Genomic DNA, 13282 nt, shown 5'->3' with positions numbered 1-13282 from the left:
CGTGCTTTTGGTGTTTATGTTCCCGTGACGACAGCAGTCTCGCAAAAATTGTTACCGTTTTTGTTGACAGTGACATATGCTTCTTTTTGTCGCAGCGGTCGCCTTTGACTTTTTGTTGTTGTCTTTGTTACCGTTGCTCTTTTTGTTTCAATCGTTTTGTTTGTTGGTGGCATTGTTAATGTTACTATTATTGCTGCTGCATATATTTATCATCTTTATAATTTCCCCCCTTTTCTTCCCAACGTCCTCTTCCTCTCCCTCCTTCTCCTCCTCCTCCTCCTCCTCCCTCTAATCATCATAAAAACTGCTATCTTCATCATCACCACTGAAGTCAGCTTGTTGTACTTCTTGATAAAACACTCGCCTCCCAATATCGAAGTCCTGGGTTCGATGCTACATTTTTAACACTTACATCTCTCATTCCCCAGTTTCAAGTTTGACCTTCGTATCCATGCCGTCATTCGGTCCGTCTCTCCCCTCGAGTTCTACATCTGTGACGAGGGACAGGTCCGCTTGGCCACAGTGCCCTACACAAAACCTACAGCAGAGAATATCCACATGACCACAATGCACCTGACAAACTTCATGGTCAACGCCAAAAGCCAGAGTTACGTGCTGTGCGATGAGGTAACAAAAATACTGTACGAAGTCTGTTCCATAAATAAGTTTCTAACCCCATTTAATTACAGATATTTCCAAATTTGGGCGCAACAGCATTCTCCTTTGAATCACTGACGTTGATACAATGTCTTGTTCAACAACGAATTCAGGTTTTTAATTTCTTACATTGATAGAAGAGGAAAATGTTGAGTAGTTATTGTGGATACTTGTTTTTTCCGTACTTCTGTTTACATTCTTGTTCTAAAATGGTCGGTCGAACTCCGATCTCGCCACAGACTGACCTTGTTGAGTTCTCGAGGTTATCCCGTTTGCTTGCGCTGCTCTCCCTTTGTTACCGGCGTTTCGTGGGTAGTGCAGGATGAGCCCAATGGCGACAAAATACCCATTTTAATAATATCTTATCTGGTCTTTGTCTCTGACTTTGTTCAGTTCTTCGACATGCTTTAAAGTTCTACTCGTTGGAGACACTGATTTTTATTTTGCCAAGATTTTGTCTCTCCCTGAAGACTTCCAATTTGTCCACAAAATGTGCGAGACGTACTTCAATAATACGCCCCTTTTTGTTTCTGGCTCCTGGCTTGTGCACTCAAACGTTGTATGGGTATGCAAACCTTCTCTTTTCAGAATCTATAGGACACTATTATGTTTAAAAAGATCACTTTCCTCATTTTTGAGAAAACTTTGGCTCTTTTCTCCTCTATGCCATGAAATATGACGTTATCGCGGCAACTTGATCTGCACTTCAATCTCACTCAGACTTTTCTTCTGGCGTTGAGTTATAATTTAATGTTTTTCCTCAATGTCCAGCTGAAGAATATCACGTCAGTTGTCGGTCTCATCTACACGTTTTTTGACCTCGTGGATACTCTCCTTTAATTCTACTATAGCACTTTCAACATTTTGAATCGTGCATTCTATATTTACCTAATTTGTGGGGGTATACATTTTATTGTATCGTGCTGTTCCTCAAAAGTGTGTCCTGGTTTAGACCCCACGTAGAGTGCCGAAAGTAACGATTCATTACAGGTTCATACACGAAGGATCTTATAGCGTTATTTTCTGCTCTTATTAACCACATGATCAGGGCACAAAAACACATTTAATAGTCGGCATTTCAACACTCTCATTCTGTGTCAAGATGAACGTAATCGTGTTGCATTTTCGGTTTACACCCGCCAATAAACAGTCCTTTTGTTGTACAACGCTACTTTCCCACAGCTATCATGATGGATTTACTCAAAATTCAATGCACAGCACATCGTTAACCCATTTTAAGAAGTAAAAACTTATCACAGAAATATTCTGCTAAGGTACACCCAACTACTCTCTAAGCAAAAGTAGCACTTTCACAATCTCTCAGATATTGATTTATTGTTCTTTGAAAATGTGTGCAACAAAACCATATACCACCCAAAAGACGAAATATTTTCCGAAAATGCCCATCGCATTCATTTGGTCGCAATTCAAGACCACCTTGCAGGACGACGGTATTGGGAAGAAATTCTATGCCCCCATGTACTATCCTACATGGCATGGCAGGATGGAATTCGCCAATATGACAACACGCAATCACATGTGCCCATGATCACTCAAATGTCTTCCAAACTCATCAAATGACTGTATTAAACGGGCCTATAAGACCAACAGACATTAAACCAACAGATCATCTCTGGGATGACATTGACCGGATTAATTAAAAACAGCAATGGATCCCTCAAGCAACATTTAAGACATTGATTTAGTCTATGAACGGGTATTGCGTAGCAGTAAATCAAGTCGGAAAGGGCCGCACCCAATATTGAGCAAAATTTTATTTAATTGTTGCAAGAGTCAGTGTGAATACCGTTCTCTACCTTGAATAAACTATGATGAAACTGACAAATGAATTTCAAGACCAAAATGGAATAAAAGTCGCTTATGCCGAATTTAGTTCCGCTGTGGTGAATCTTAAGTGATTTATTGTTCTTTGAAAATGTGTGAAACAGAACTTTTGTAACGAAGGCATATTGATAGTCCTTCAAAATCAACATGCATAATTGGCAACGAAACAGAAGAAATCAGAGCACGCAGCGCCTATTCTGAAAGAGCTGTATTGGCTACCAGTAAAAATAAAGCATAAAATACAACACTGTTTGAGATGTCTAAATGATACTGCATCTATTTGTTTAAAAGCAATTTCTGTTATAAATCATCCTGAGCCATTAAATGTACAAATAGCCACACCCTAACTTTTTCACCATTTCACTTTCCTCCAACCCCCATCACCGTCCCAGGACAACGAGGGTAGCCAACGCTTGGTCACCTCTGTGTTGAAAACGCTAGAGAAGGAGGGCTACGACACCAAGCTGTTGTGGCAGAACATTGAGCTACTTGTTGCTAAGACGCTTACGGCAATGGCGCCACAGATGCTGGTTGACTACCACGCCGCCATTCCAGATGACCAGAATGGACCTACGTGCTTCCATGTGAGCAAAGCTGGTGGTTAGAGGGAGCTATTGATAGACTATATTTCTTTACTGTTTCTGTCTGCTTGTTTTGGTATACCCACGCTTGTTAATTCGTTTCATATTCAGTCTTTTCTCACTGTTCGCAGTCTTACAAGCTGTTCTTCGCGCATCAGTTGGTTGATTAAACAGTAATTATGAGGAGTAGAGATCTTTCACACAAATTGAATAAGAATCCTGGCAGCTGTTAGTGTCTTTTAAGTTCCACCAGGATAACTGATTTTCCGTTTATTTTTGTTTTTGTGTTATTCTAATTCGAGGATAAACCTTCGAATGCATGTGTACCAATGACCTTCACGGCTCTATAAAGCCAATCCATTCGCCTTTTCTCATACATACAGATTGTGGGTTTCGACATTCTCCTACGAGACAACTTGGAGCCGGTGCTTCTTGAGGTGAACCACAACCCGAGCATCAGAGTTTTTGACACAGTGATGCGTCCCACTGGAAAGATGGAGAAAGCGTTCGCTGTGAAGAGTTTTAACATGAGAAGGAAGCTGCTCAGAGACACGATGCTGCTCGTTACACCCAAGGGCAGATATTCAAGACCAAGGTGTGAAATAAAACGATACAGGCTAAACGCCTCCATCAACACTATAATAAGGTTATATAAGAAGCGGGCGGCTATGGTTTGGAGAACAAAGTTAAGAGAGACAAACAGGATGGATAATCGCAAAAATGTTTTCGATTTGCCTTTTTTGGAGGCATTTTTAAAAGATGACCAGATCATCAATATTTGGTCTCTTTTATGGGATAAACATGGAAGAAGAATAAGATAATGCGATATGTATGTGAAAAACGTTTGTAGGTTAGAACAAAGCGGTGGTGTTGAGGAAAACGAGAAGGAAAAAAATTACAACATTATTTGCACAGCTTGGAAAACCTAGGCAGAATTTAATTTTTTCACATTTTTTACTGATCCTGATAGATAAAAACCTAACTAATCCTCTTCATGTCACAGTTAGTTTATATGTGAAACACCTAACTATTTGACAGAGTTGAGCATAATTATTTTAAGTTAAAACCTATGCGAGTCCCAAAATTGAGATTATACGTTTAAAGGAATGCAGTAACTTTCATTGACATTTTGAGGAATAATATTTCAAATGGTGTGATAAATGCCTTTGAATTGGAAACATGTAGAAGCGTAGCTTTCAACGAAAACCAATGCTTTATAATGAGATAAATGGCGACCAGGACTTGCAAATGGTTGGATGGCTAAACATATTATTTTCTCTGATTGCATAAGTCATACACAGATTTCGGCTTTGAATTACTTTTAGGCGTGCAACTTTTTCTATTACTTTTACTGTCGTCTCTTAAACTTGAGAGGTTTCTATTAATGTGCTTAACTGACGTTGCCTAAATTTAAAATGGAGTAGTTGCGTCTCGAACTGTTCTGAAGATAACGTATCACCATAGAAAGCTCAAGAATTTCTCTACCAGTATCATGTTTATCTGTGAAACCTGTCATAACTAAAAGTCTCTCCTCACGATTTGATAATGACCATTGCTGTCACTCTCCGAAAGCGGAAGTTCAATCTACAAAAACCAAAACCAGTGACTGGAAAAACACAACTCTGTACAACTCGAAACGACCCAACTCAGGCGAATCTCCATGTATTTACTTTTTTTTCTCCAGGAGGAGGCCACAGCCACAGCAGGGAGATACAGACAAGAAGGTGACAGGACCTTACACCCCAGACAACGTGGAAGTGGAGAAAAATGAGGAAGGAGAAGACAAAAGCAGTCTGATCCAGCTGGTGCCCAAGTTGTACGGCAAGCGACTGCAGCCGTGTAGGACACTGGAGAGAATTGCTGAGATCTTCATCGCCTCCGTGCCGTCGACAGGTTCCGCGTACATGAGCCGATCTGAATTCAAAGACTTTGTGAAGTATGCTGTCGTTCTCGTTACCTTTACAGCCTTCAACTTGCGTATTTTGTTTAGTTAAATGAGACTGACGAACCATTCACTACTGAGAGTGTTCCTGGTAAATTGATCTTTCCAAGCGGGGATCGAACTTACGCTTGACAACACAGGTGCCGATCTCTGATGTCTTCCCTTGTCCCAATGAATGGTTAGGTTAGAATACAAAAAGTTGTACCGCACAGTATTTGCAACCTAGAAAAAGTCTATTCCTTGACAACGTCGCTTGGCTCTGATTGGTAAAAGAGACAGCCATGATAGTTTGAGTGGCCTCCAAAAACGGCGAGTTTCCATGCACAAGTTCCCCACAGATACTCACAGGAACCGAAGAGAATTGTATCCACTCTTGTTGTAAAATGTCCAATGTAACAAGTTTATAGTACGTACGTGCGCTTGCGCGCACACACACACGCACACACACACGCACACACACACACACACACACACACACACACACACATACACACACATACACACGCACACGCACGCACACAAACACACACATAAAACATACACACACACACGCGCGCACACACACACACACATACACACGCGCGCGCGCACACACACACATATACACACACATTTACACACTCACACGCACGCACACAAACACACACATAAAACACACTCACAAACACACACACATACTCTTTTTTAATATTGTTAAACTTTATTTGGCAGTACCCATTCGTGCGATCATTCAATATGCTTGTATTATTATTACTTCTACAGGTTTTTTTATATGAGCTTTTGAATAATGTCTGACAAACGTTTGGTTTTTCCATTTTTTTTTTATTACTCAGGAAATGTCAGTTGGACAAGAATATGAGTAGTTCAGAAGTCGATAAGTTCTTCTGCGCCACTGAACAAGCCAATCTCCACCTGAATCCTAAAGGAACGTCTGGTAAGAGACTTCATTTTTAAAGAAAATTTTTGGCAAATTCTGATGGCTTGTTTTTTATATATGTTTTCTTACTTCTATTATAAACACTGTAAAATTTGATGTCTTTTCATTCATATTTCCGCATAAATTAGTCATCTAGGAGGCGCAGGATCCGACTAGCGGGGATCCACGGTAAAGCAACCCCCCCCCCCCCCCCCCCCACAAACACACTCGATTTGTGTAGGAGAGATGGAAACTATTACCTTGATATCGGCTTTCAGGGTGGAATGCTTACTCTCCTTCCCGTTTCAAGGTTCGTGTTGGTCCTAACAGGCAGGGTGGAAATAGCTTTAAATTATTGGCTTTGTGACGGCAGGGGATTTAACATCTAATAATAGATAGCATTTGTATAGTGCAAATCCCCGCTTAACAGCAAGCTCAAAGCGCTTCAAAATCTATACTATTACCCCAGCAGATCCGAGAGCATTCTAATACAACCTCAACTTCCTGGGAAGCATACAGTGCAAGCGGCCATTTATAGGCGCTAAAACGCTAACATACTGACAAGATCTTTCGCTCTCTATTGCCGGGTACTATTCCCACCTGGGTGAAGTGAGGAACATTCCTGTAAAGTGCCTTTCCTAAGGACGCAACGTCGGGCCCGCGGCTCGAACCCCCGAACCCGCAACCTCATGATTACGAGTCCGGTAGCCTAACCACTTGGCCACCGACGCCATCTTCAAACATTCAACCCAAGAAACTCTATTCATTCGATAATACCGTTTGGTCTGCGCGAGGAACATAATCGGTTGAGCGATGAACCATATTATATTCTGTCTATACCCACATACATTTGGGGTTGGTTGAATAGAGAAAAAGTGAATCAACTTCATTTACTTCTGACACTCTTATTTCTACCCCCTCAACTCATCCCCACTACCATCAGTTTATCCCCTATCTGAGCCAAATCAGCTCCCCTGCATTCCCCGGACCCTCAACCCCCTCCCCCGTCTTTTTACCATACGACCCATTCCCAACTGTCAGTATCGTCCCCCCCCCCCCCCCCCCCCCCTTGTTGCATATGTTGAGGGGTCGATACTATTGACAGATATTGTGCTATCGGTTGAGAGGAGAAAACAACGTTACCAAACTTTTAAAATCCAACAATAAAGTAGCGAACAGTGACTTTATATGTCTATAAACGGAGATTTACGAAACAAATTAATGGTATAGACTTTTACTCTCAGACCTGTTCCATAATTCAGGTATCGTGCCTGGCGGTGAAGCGGGCAACGCCAGTTTTTTGTTCGTTTTAAATTGAAAGCGTTAGTTTGTGATGCGTACCCCACTACCAATAGCTCACACAGGAAGTCTTTATTTAACTTCTTGCAATATTATTGCAACCACACGAATAGAACAAGGACCAGATCGCCGACACCGTGCTTCATTAAAGTATTGATTGAACTTTCAATATGTTTCAAGTTAGTTATAGCAAAGAAGTTATAGCTTGTTCACTTTCGCCTGACCGCGGTTAAAATAAGATAAAATGAAATTGATCTGTTTAATCTTCTCCGATCTTTGGATGATCAACAATCTAAAAGCCCATTCATAAAGGTCACTGTAAACTAAGGTTCCGTCATGTGTTCTTTTGAAGTAAGCCTTAAGCAGGTCGAACAATTAATATGGGATTTACAGCCTACACCTAAACCTTAAAAAGTTGGCATATGTTCCTCAAAACCACACTCTACCATACGCTTAAGAAACACGATTCAAGTGACGGGGTGAGTAATTAAAGAAAAACTTTTTTATTATTGGATCAAGATTTTAAAATAAGATATTTATTTTCGTTTGGTCGCTGGCCTGCAAATTTTCGAGGATATACTTAAATTAATAAATGAGCTAGAATTTTTTTAACGCAGTCAGACGAAGGTGGACAAGCTATAACTGGGTATTGCGATATATTCTTTGACTCATGTTTTGCACTTATTTATGTTTTAAGTTATTGTGTAGCCCACGACCGTAGTCATGTAATATAGCACTGCCAGGTAGGTTAGTATCCATTTGGTTCATAATGCGAATGATCCTGCTTCGCAACCCCACGTTCGGAATGTTTAAATTTTGATGTTTGTGAAGTTTTAAAGGCTTTACTTGACTCAGAGATGTTGCCTTCTTTACAAAAGGCTTTTATATAAATACCTTACTTTACAATATTTAAAGGGCCATTAGACCTTTTCTAAACCGTGCACCCACGGTTATATTTTCATGTCTTCCCTCGTAGTTTTGAGAGGAAGCAACTCTTCCTTCTCCATCTGCCAACTCCAGGGCTGAATCCCGCCCAAACCGCCCATCTACTCCTGCCCCCCCCCCCCCCCCTTTCCTCTTCCCAATCTCACCCAGTCGTTCTTCTCTCCAGGTCTCAGCTTCTTCGCCTTCGTCTCCGCCTGTACCGAGGTGGCTGCTGCTGAATATCCAAGCCTTTCCAGTGCAGAACAGTTGTCCAGCTTTGCAGAGAACTGCGAACGATTGTTGGGTCTTCCGGGACTCAAAACGGGCACATTCTCCAATGGATCATTCACCCCAGACCGTTAAGACGTTCGGCAAAATTGATAAATGTTTTCTGAGGTTTTGAAAATCAACACTAAGCAGTTTCATAGCACTTCTTTCCATGATATCTCATGTAGTTGTTGAAAAACGCACGTTCAAACGTCAAAGATAAATAAGCCTTGATAATGGATTACGAAAGCCACGACTTAGTCCTCTCTCTTCTCTCTCCACTTCTCACTGACTGACTGACTCACTCACTCCCTCACTCTCTCACTCATTTTCCTCTTAGTTGATATCTCTCTCTCCCCCCCCCCTCTCTCTCTCTCTCTCTCTCTCTCTCTCTCTCTCTCTCTCTCTCTCTCTCAATTTTCATAATATTCTCCCGCTGTCCCCGTTCCTATTCTCCCTACTTTCCTCTCACTCACTCCAATCCACCCATCTTTCTCCCTCTAAAGGTGTGCGCGCGCGCCCGAGCGTGTGTGTGTGTGTGTGTGTGTGTGTGTGTGTGTGTGTGTGTGTGTGTGTGTGCATATGTGTCTGTATGTGTGTATGTGTGTGTGTGTGTGTGTGTGTGTGTGTGTGTGTGTGTGTGTGTGTGTGCATGTGTATCTAAGTATCCACCTAATTTTTCTCAAACGTCCTACAATAAGCTGTCCAAGACAAAGAGTTTTGCCGTGATGAAGCGGTACTCTCGAAGGAGTTGCAACTTGTGAAGCTCGAAGTACACCCGATGAACAGGGAAAACAGATTGTGCCTTATTATAACCACGGTCTCTGCTTGGAAATAAAATTAAACTAAAAACAAACAGACCTTTAAAACAGTGAAATTTTCACTGCCTTTTCAAAGTCAAGTTCCATTGTCCAACGTATATCAACACAAAATGTTTTAAAGTTTGTTTAATTTGTTTCTTGGTGCGGATACGATTTTCTCCCATCATACCATTTTACCAACACTGTTATAATAAAATGTATTTATTAGTTTTATTCTGTCCAGAGTCACAAAACACAGTTCCTCAGACTGATTATTGATCAACTACTCAATATCCTGTCTTTTTCTTCCCTCTTTCTCCACTCTTCCATTGGAAACTACGAACGATGTATCTATGATGTTATCTACAGTCTTAGACTGAGCCCATCAAGAAAGCAAACAAACAAACAAACAACAACAAAACAGTATGTCATTAGAGTCAGTTACTTTAGACTGAAAAAATCCACAGAGTTACTGTCAGGTACAGGGATTATGCATTGAATTAATTTATCTCCTCTTTCTCCAAGCTAAAAAAATCTCGAGGATGACTTTTCCTTTCGAACCTGTATTTTTTTCTTTCGGTTCCCTTTCTCTCTAAACTGTGTTTGACTCAGCTGAACTGCATTTACACAATACTTGTTTTAAATCTATTATTTTGAGATAATGTGTAGTTAATTCTTCTGTGGTATAATCTTGATACATGCCACTGGGCGATATATTATTATGGTAATAAAGGCTGTAATGCTGTACTTTACCCGTACTCTTTTTACTGATTTTTTCATGCTCCACGTTGAGTTAATATTGTGTCAGTCATTTAGCAGGATGGCAGAAGTGTGTTTCTTAGAATTTTAAAATAACAAAGAAAGTTCTCAAATTCGCACTGCGAAGCAATTGGCTATTCTGTTAAAAGAGCAATTTGAAAATAAATAAGCAATAGATCTACATCTTTTCCTTTCTTTGCTTTCCCCTTTTTTGACTCAGGTATCCGCCCCCCCCCCCCCCCCAACGTTCTCTTTCTCTCCCCCCCTCTCTATTTCCCTCTCTATTTCTTTTTCTCCCCCTCCCCTCTTTACTCTCCTTTTCTTTACACGTCTCTCCCTGCCCCTCCTCCCCCTTTTCCCTTTTTCATTCTTCTGGGTAAAAAAAAAAAACCCTTCTCTTTCTTTCTTTCACTCTGCATGCCGCTCCCCTTCTTTCCGAGCTCGATCTTAAAAAAACCCACTGACTAAAAAGTACCATGTACTACATTTCCGGCCGTACGAGCGCCAAGGGGGGGGGGGGGGGATGTCAACGGAGAAGTCCAAACAGGGAATCATGCTTACTCTGCTCTTCTCTCTAGCTTCAACAGCACAAAGTCTGCTTCGACTATCAAGGCACCCCGGAAATAGCAGTTCACAAGAGAGTGACAAACATACGAAAGAACTAGAGGGAAAATGACGATAATAAGAATGAGCAAAGAAAAAGCAACAGTTCCCCTTTTGTTGTTCCGAAACAGTATGAGCATGACATTGATAAATCAGCCCATTTTCAATTCTACTGAGCATAAGAACATGTTAATATGGGAATGACCCAAGACACTTCAATCGGCAGCACTAGAGCGGTTAGTGCGCTCGTCTCCGAAGCGGAAAGTTCGGGTTCGACCCTCGATTCGGACACGGTTTTTTTTCGCCCTGTCCTGCCCACCCAGCAGTAATGGATACATGACTTCGAGTTGGGGAAGTTAAAGCGGAGTGGAAAGGAACTGGCCACCCTACCAAACTATGCCAAAGGCCCAGGAAGTTGTCTCGCTAACAAGGCAATCCCCAATGTCCGGATCAGATGCGGGAACAACTTTACTTTTTATTTTACTACCCTTTGGTGCAGCATGCCAATTTAAAGGTGAATAAATTTTGCTTCATCTAACACTTTAATATTTCATCTATGTCAATAGGCACCCGAGATATGGTCACTCAAAATTGACGAAAGAACTAGAGGGAAAATGACGATAATAAGGATGAGCAAAGAAAAAGCAACAGTTCCCCTTTTGTTGTTCCGAAACAGTATGAGCATGACATTGATAAATCAGCCCATTTTCAATTCTACTGAGCATAAGAACATGTTAATATGGGAATGAAAGTCAGGTTTGTCAAAATTGTGCGGAATCAAAGAAACGCAAAATGTCATTTTCGCGCGTGTATTGAGGTGCATCGACATTGGTGGAATGGATTTGTGTTGAATATCAAATGAAAAGAGAATATCATTGTCCCCACAATGATCAGCACCTTATGACGATATTTTCAAACAGATTGGAAAACAGAGCACTTACAAACACCACGCAAAACCTGGTCGTAACAATTAAGTTCATTTGATTTAATTTTGCTTTTGTTTAGGAACTGTTGGCTTCGTGTCGAACCCGAAACCTTTTTTGACCACAGACTCTGTCAGCTAGATTTTGAACATAATCATTTGTCAGTGAGGAACAGAGACCGCGAAACAGCTATGATTTTGGGTGGTCTGGGTTGTAATGAACAAAACCGCCCTTGTGAAAATCACTGGATGGCTTAGTTCAGTGAACTACATCGTTGAAGTGCTGGAACGCCTTTATTATTATTTTTGTCATGGTGTCATTCAAGTAGACATCTCCGTGCCTAGCAAAGCCCTTTCTCACAGTGCTAATGCCACTGGACAATTTTGGGAAAACCGAATCGTATCAACGTTGAAGTTGTCACAAGTAAATAGCCCAGATATCCCGACATGAATCCAACAGGTAGGTGAGTCCCATGAAACAGCAGCTGAAGAAAAGCGACTTTGCGCCCAAACGTTATTTGCAACTCTGTGACTTTTGGGATGAAATGATACACAATTAAGTCCAAAATATGATATGGTCAACGCACTAAATCAAAACAATGGTTCCTAAGCAAAATAGCAATGATCACATACTTTATTGTAAAGTCCAAGTTTTGCGTGGTATTTGAGGCTGCTCTGCTTTCCGTTTTTTTATACTATTGGGACAAAAATAATGTTATAGTTACCAAATATAGTTATTGCAAAGACAATATTCTCCTTTCATTGGATATGCAATGTAGGTCCATTCTATCAATATTTATATTCTCAATAGACGGGCCAAGACAATAATACGTTTTTGAAATTTTGCAATACCTGATTTTCTAAAGTCAATTTTGAGTAACCATATCTCGGACGTCTCTTAACTAAGATGATTTATGAGGGTGTCAAATGATGCATATTTTATTTAATTTTAAATCGGTATGCTGCATGAGTGCGTAATGAGAGGCTTTAACATGATGATTGGGTGATTACATTTTCAAGTTTCTTTTGGACGCCACTGTATACCCAAAGAAAACTAATCACCAATGTTGTATGCAAAAACTTTAATCGTATCATTAAAGTATCGTGCCACGCAAGTCACTGTCTTGTCAATAGACCATTCGGTAGAGCAAGTAGCGGCCATCCTGGAGCTCAAGCTCGGAGGAATGCTTCTCTGCCTTGTCTCCACAGGCACTAAAATTTCTTGATAGGTTGTGTATGGAGGAAGCTGACATACTCGAGTGCCTTTCCTTATTATTCTCCGATGCTAGCGGAGACTGACCATTCCAGCTAAGCTGTAACGGAGAACATGATTTACCACTAGCTTAGACTCAACTCCTCTCCCCCTTCCCCACCCCCTCCTGTTCTTACTCCTCCTTTGTGTCCTCCTCTTCACGCACACCCTGTCCCTTCGTCTTCCCTTGTTTAACTTCGGGAGTTGATGGACTCTGCTTCTTGGACCTCTCTACAATAAAACTTTCTGACTCTTGTTATTCTCCATTTCTGAATTGTTTTAATTCCATGCCATATTTCTGAGTACAACTCCCATCTTCTGTTCAACAAACCCCTTCCTCTCTTGCTTTTTTACCTTTGCTTTTAGAAAATCTTTCTAGGATTAATCATTCTATTTGATTTGTTCAAAATAGTTTAGGTTCATTGGCTTTATGCACTGAAGGAATGTTAGTGTTTCGATATCTATTTCCCTTCACACTCCTTCTTTAGTTTCTGTCTTCAGTATATTTTAAAAGT

General features: G+C 40.8%; 1 protein-coding gene across 1 annotated transcript in view; it reads left to right on the top strand.

The window, feature by feature from the left end:
- The window catches only part of LOC101847739 (tubulin polyglutamylase TTLL11-like), a 21428-nt gene extending 12691 nt beyond the window's left edge, over window positions 1-8737 (top strand). Inside the window, exons 4-9 of the mRNA XM_013084687.2 lie at window positions 421-627; window positions 2895-3086; window positions 3467-3678; window positions 4768-5019; window positions 5859-5959; window positions 8352-8737. Coding sequence (XP_012940141.1) covers window positions 421-627; window positions 2895-3086; window positions 3467-3678; window positions 4768-5019; window positions 5859-5959; window positions 8352-8527 — 1140 coding nt within the window. The 3' untranslated portion in view covers window positions 8528-8737. The remainder of the gene's footprint in view (window positions 1-420; window positions 628-2894; window positions 3087-3466; window positions 3679-4767; window positions 5020-5858; window positions 5960-8351) is intronic.
- Window positions 8738-13282: the final 4545 nt, after the last annotated feature.

Source organism: Aplysia californica, unplaced genomic scaffold, assembly GCF_000002075.1.
Source record: "Aplysia californica isolate F4 #8 unplaced genomic scaffold, AplCal3.0 scaffold00309, whole genome shotgun sequence".
Taxonomy (NCBI): domain Eukaryota; kingdom Metazoa; phylum Mollusca; class Gastropoda; order Aplysiida; family Aplysiidae; genus Aplysia; species Aplysia californica.
Note: the sequence above shows the minus strand (reverse complement) of the source record. Positions and strands in the feature narration are given on the sequence as shown.